Source organism: Suricata suricatta, chromosome 16 (assembly GCF_006229205.1).
Source record: "Suricata suricatta isolate VVHF042 chromosome 16, meerkat_22Aug2017_6uvM2_HiC, whole genome shotgun sequence".
Classification (NCBI taxonomy): Eukaryota; Metazoa; Chordata; class Mammalia; order Carnivora; family Herpestidae; genus Suricata; species Suricata suricatta.
The window spans coordinates 44961750-44966681 of record NC_043715.1 but is presented as its reverse complement, the minus strand read 5'-3'; the positions used below and the strand labels follow the sequence as shown (position 1 = coordinate 44966681).

At 64.9% G+C, this 4932-nt stretch overlaps 1 protein-coding gene across 1 annotated transcript; it reads right to left on the bottom strand.

Annotated features, from left to right (window-relative positions):
* Positions 1–288: 288 nt before the first annotated feature.
* Positions 289–3494, bottom strand: LGALS7B (galectin 7B). The gene is made up of 5 exons (XM_029925277.1): positions 3266–3494; positions 2542–2605; positions 2063–2151; positions 1098–1299; positions 289–484 (listed from the first exon to the last, which is right to left on the bottom strand). The coding sequence occupies exons 2-5, from the start codon at positions 2554–2556 to the stop codon at positions 371–373; spliced, it is 420 nt and encodes a 139-aa protein (XP_029781137.1). The 5' UTR covers positions 2557–2605; positions 3266–3494; the 3' UTR covers positions 289–370.
* Between the last annotated feature and the right edge of the window lie 1438 nt (positions 3495–4932).

Genomic DNA, 4932 nt, shown 5'->3' with positions numbered 1-4932 from the left:
GCTCCCATATTCCGCACAGGGGGCACCAAGGGGGCCTTGGGCCAGCTCCACACCCCCATCAGCTCACCCCGGCGCACGACCGCGGGGCGGCTCCACACGGAGCGGCAGGAAGACGAGAGACGCCCACCCCCTACCCGATAGGGACGCTCCGGGGGCCTCCCAGACACACGTTGTCCTCCCAGAGCCCGGGGACACAGCCCCTCCCCAGGCACGGAATCGTCGTGTGACCCTTTGTCAGTCTTCCCCCCTCTGAATCTGCTCTCCGCATCCAGAAGAAGGACACACGGGCACAGACAGGGCGCACACGCGTGCGCCGGAACTTTATTCGCCTCCGGCGCCCGGACCCCACCCCGCCCGGGCCCGGGCCGGCTCAGAAGATATTCACCGACTGCAGCTGCAGGTCCCCGCCCACCTCCAGGAGGCGCACGCGCGCCGGCGGGATCCGGTAGCGGAAGTGGTGGTACTCGGAGTCGCCGACCACCGCCTGTGGGGGCGAGGGGGTCAGTGCGTGAGGGGCCCCGGGCCGCCCCCCGGGGTCCTGCCCGCCCTGGACCACGCGCTGAGACCGCGGAGCTCACCGCGCGGGGCCCCGAGTTCCCCGGGGGGACCTGATCATTCTAACCTCTCCTGATCCTGACACGTGCCACCTGTGTGGCACAAACGTGCGTTGAGGCGGAGGCTGGTATCCCCCGGCCCGCCGCGTCCACTGCCTCCCTCCTGCCGCTCACGTGGGACGTGGTGAGCGGCCTGGGCGCTGGACCATGCCCAGCGACCCCTCCCCGCGGGCACGCGAGTCGGGGCCCTGTCTCCCACCCATCCTTGCCCCTGCTCCAGGACACCAGGGCCCAGCTTCCCCGCTAGGGGACACCCACCCTCTGGGCACTTGGCTCTTACTGCTTGGTCCTGCCTCGGCCACACCCCTCCCTTCTGAGACGAGTCTGGTTGCCCCAGGGGAAGAAAAACACTGGCAAAAAGTCTGTCCAGCCTTGGACAGGACTTTGCTTCCCACCTCCACCAAGAGCCTTCCTGGCTTCCTCTATTGCAGGAGGGGCCTGGGTCTGGACGCCCGAGCCTGGGGGAAGGGGGCTGGGACTGACCTTGAACCCTTCTTCGGTGGCGATGAGGAGCACCTCGAAGGGCTGCCCGTGCTGGAAGGGAATGCCGGAGCCGCGCTCCTCTCGGCCCCAGGTGCCCTGCTCCAGGGTGTTGAAGACCACCGTGGACTCGTCCAGCCGCGGGTTGAAATGCAGGGCAGCCTCCCCGCCCGGCCCCTCGCCACACAGCAGGTTCACATAGAACCTGGTAGTTGGGGGGGGGGGGGCGGATACACATCACAGGCTAAGAACCCACCAACCAAACAAGGACCAATGTACAGGATTCACTATTGCCAGGCCGTTGAGATTTTTAGGGACCAGAGAAGGTCCCACATCACAGAAGGAAGGGTTGTGGACTGGTGGCCAGGGACCCACCTTCCAAGGCATGCCTAAACTCTAGGGACCCCGGCTCCACATCCACCTAGCAAAGGGCACTGTGCTATGGCCTGGGTCCCCGTCCTTTCCAAAGCCTCTACGTTTGCCATGGAGTCACGAAGATGCTGGCCAGGGTAGTCTCTGTTCCTAGGGCAACCCCCTACCCCGAGGGCGACACGTAGCCCCAGGGACCCCCATTGTTTGCACACCACAGAGTCCTCTAGGGCCCCCAGTCCCCAGAACAGGAAGTCCTACAACTTATTGCTTATGTGTCGCAGGTGCCCGGGCCACCCCCAGATCACAGGACTTCTTTCCGGAGTTCCTGGGGATTCAGATGGGGAGTCACAGGACTGTAGACAGGAGCCTGAGAATGCCCCGGAACCCCCAGATTCTTAGGCGGACGCAGGGGCCCCAGCGACACAGTCCTGGGGCAGGGAAGTGAAGACACCACATTCCAGGAGGTCAGCAGTGGCCAGGGACTGTAAGACCCTGTGGGCCAAGGACGCTCTGACCCGAGGTCTGGGCTGGAAGAAGCCTGAGCAGGCTGAGCCCGCACCCCTCCCACCCTGCCCGCTGCGGCCCCGGGGCCTCACCTGCCGGCCTTTTCCGGGACGACACCCCGGATCCGCATCACGGTGCCCACTCGGATGCCCTCGGGCAGCGACGTCTTGTGGGGCACATTCTGCAGGCCCGGCGGTGGGGAGTCCAAGGGAGCCAGGGGCACGGAGGACGGACAGACACACGGGTCAGCCGCACGGAGAAAGCAGCCGGGACCCAGATCGGCACACTCAGTGAGAACAAGAGGCGCAGAGACCGAGGAGAGAACCAGAGCCTCACGAAGGGTTGGAGAGGGAACCACGAAGGAGCAACGGAAAAAGGCAGAATCCAGGAGGCAGATGTGAGCCCTGGGATGGGCTGGGTCCACCCAGGAGCCATGGCCCGGACACTTGGAGGCACACCCTAGCACCCACTTCCTCCTTTCCAGCAGGAGCCCTCAGCCGGGCCCACCCCTCCCCAGCCAGATGCAGTCTTGGGTGCAAGCCCCCCAGGCCCCGGGCCCCCAGGCACTCACAGGGTTTCCCGCCATGGCTGGGTCGGTGGGCAGCAGTGCTGGTGGTGGGTCTGGCCGCTGGGACCTTAAGTAGAAGCAGGGCGTGGCGGGCCCCGCTGACTCACCCCCAGCCATTTCCACACCCACCGCCCACAGCTGGCACAGACCCTGGCCCTGGGGGCTGCCTGGCCCCGTGCCTTCTCTCTGGGGCCCGGGACTTCCCTCCACTCACTGCGGGTTCCCCGTCCCCCGCCCCTCTCCGTCCAGTTAATAATCTTGAGACAGTGACCGAGGAACATAAAGACAGTGGGGACCCAGGGCGCCACCGTCCATCCCGGCCCATCTTCCTGCTGCTTGGCAGAGGAAAGAGTATTTTGCCCATTTTGTCTTGGAAAACGGGGGCCCGACTGGCCCAGCTGGGGCTGGAAGCGGGGGACCCTCTCCCCCAGGCTGGGCCCTCGGCCTAGGGTGAGGAGGCGCCCACCGAAATTCCAGCTCCCGCTCCCTCATGCAGTAGTGACCCTGGCAAGGACCACAGCGGTCCCCACGGGGCTCCCGGGGCAGGACGTTCTCCTGAGGAGCAGCGTCCCCTGGGGCCCGGAGCAGGGGCTGGTACACAGTCAGCGCTCCTTAAGTGCGATGGAAGGACGAGGAAGCAGTAACACCAGCCACCATGTCGGGGCCTCGGGGACTTCACTGAGCGCTCAGCACACACCCAGGCCCAGCGGGGAAGGGACTCACTCACCCCCACTTCACACGCAAGGAAACCGAGGCTCAGGCACTGGAGGCACACGGCTGGGCCATACTTTGGAGAGTGTGTCTCTGCCTTTCTTCAACTCTGGTGGGTTCTCTCTGGTTTATTCTGTCCCTGTGAAGGCCCTGGGGTCTCTCCCTGGCTCCCTGGCTCCCTGGCTCCACTCTGGCTCCCTCCCAGGTGACCCTGGCTGCTTCCCTTCCTTAACACTCTGTCTCCTTCCTCCTCCCAGAATGCCTCCCGCTCTCCCGGCCAGCGTTCAGGTCGGGGGAGGCAGTGGAGGGCTGTCCGGGGACCCCTCCCCGCCCCCCAGCACCCAGCCCCAGAGGCTGCAACGAGGGATCCTCCTCCTCCTCCTCCTCCTCCTCCTCCTCCTCCTCCTCCTGGGCCCACAGCCCAAGATTCCACAGCCCAGGATTCCAGAAGAGGAATCCAGGATGGGAAGGGTGGGGTCCGAGGGAGAATGCTGAAAGAAGGTTCTTTAAGGTAGGGAAGAGGCGGGGGGGAGGGGGGGGGAGCGCAGCTGAGCAGAAGCCCCTCCTAGCAGCCCAGCAGGCCTCCTGTCCACCTCCACCACCCCTCCCCTGCACCCCCTCCCCAGGGGGAAGAGGCTCGGGGCAGAGACCACAGTGGAAACTCTGGGTGGAGACAACCAGACTCAGAACCTGATCTACCGCCTGACAGTCCCCCAGGCTCCCAGACTCTCTCTGTCCCCACTCACACCAGGGGTGGGGGGTGGTGGCGCAGTTTGGGGGCAGGACCTCAGACAGGGAGGCCTGAGGGCAGCACAGTTGGGTGGCTGCAAGCACCCCGGTTTTCAGAGAAGACCATGGAGGCATGGGGTGGGGCAGCCTCTCAGCCAAGGTCACACAGCAGGGGAGCAGTCCGGGGCTAGTCTGATGGCCCAGGGGTGGGCCAGAACAGGTCATCAGGACCTCCTTCGGGGAGAAGACACAGGGGGCCCGAGACTGGAGCACCTGCTCCTGGGAGCTGGTGTCCCGGAATGATGGGCCCCCCGTCTCTCAGGTTGGGGTGTCCGCCTTTCCCGCCTCCCTCTCTCCCTCTCTCCGCGCTGCCTGATCCCAACGACTCCTCCTTCCCCTGGTGTCTTCCTTGCGCTGGATGTCTTCTCACGCTGCCGGCCTGCAAGTCCAAACTTGACCTGGCTGTGGGCCCGAATGTCAGCATTGGACCTGTTATCGGGTTGATCGCTGGCTCATTTCTCAGAACTCAGGTCCGCGCATCCGTGATGGACCCCCACTCTCCTGGGTGGGTTATCTCTCCATCAGTTCTGGAACATGACTGCCAGGAGCATGTTTGTCATTCCCAGTGCATAGCGAACGTGCTGCTTCGTTCCCAATCCTCTGGCTTCCTCCTGACCTATGCCTCTCATTCCTCAACGTGCATGTCCTCACAGTGATGATGAGTTTGGAGGGACGTATGCACCTGAGCAACCTCCACGGCCCCAGGTTCCAGGTTCTGAGCCCCAGAACCAGCCGGCCCCTCCACCTGCCCAGGGCACCACTGCCATGCCAGGCATTTCATGGCCACACGGCCCTCTGTCAGGAGAGCGAGGGAGGGGCCAGAGGCCGAGCTGGCTGACCTCCGCCCGCCTGCAGGAAACGACTCCGGCAAATGGGAAGGAAGTCAGTGGACCC

Coding starts and splice junctions, on each gene's coding strand:
- LGALS7B (XM_029925277.1), bottom strand. Junction 1,300..2,062: donor GTCCCGGAAAAGGCCGGCAG/GTGAGGCCCCGG, acceptor CCCAACTACCAG/GTTCTATGTGAACCTGCTGT. Junction 485..1,097: donor CCACCGAAGAAGGGTTCAAG/GTCAGTCCCAGC, acceptor TCGCCCCCACAG/GCGGTGGTCGGCGACTCCGA.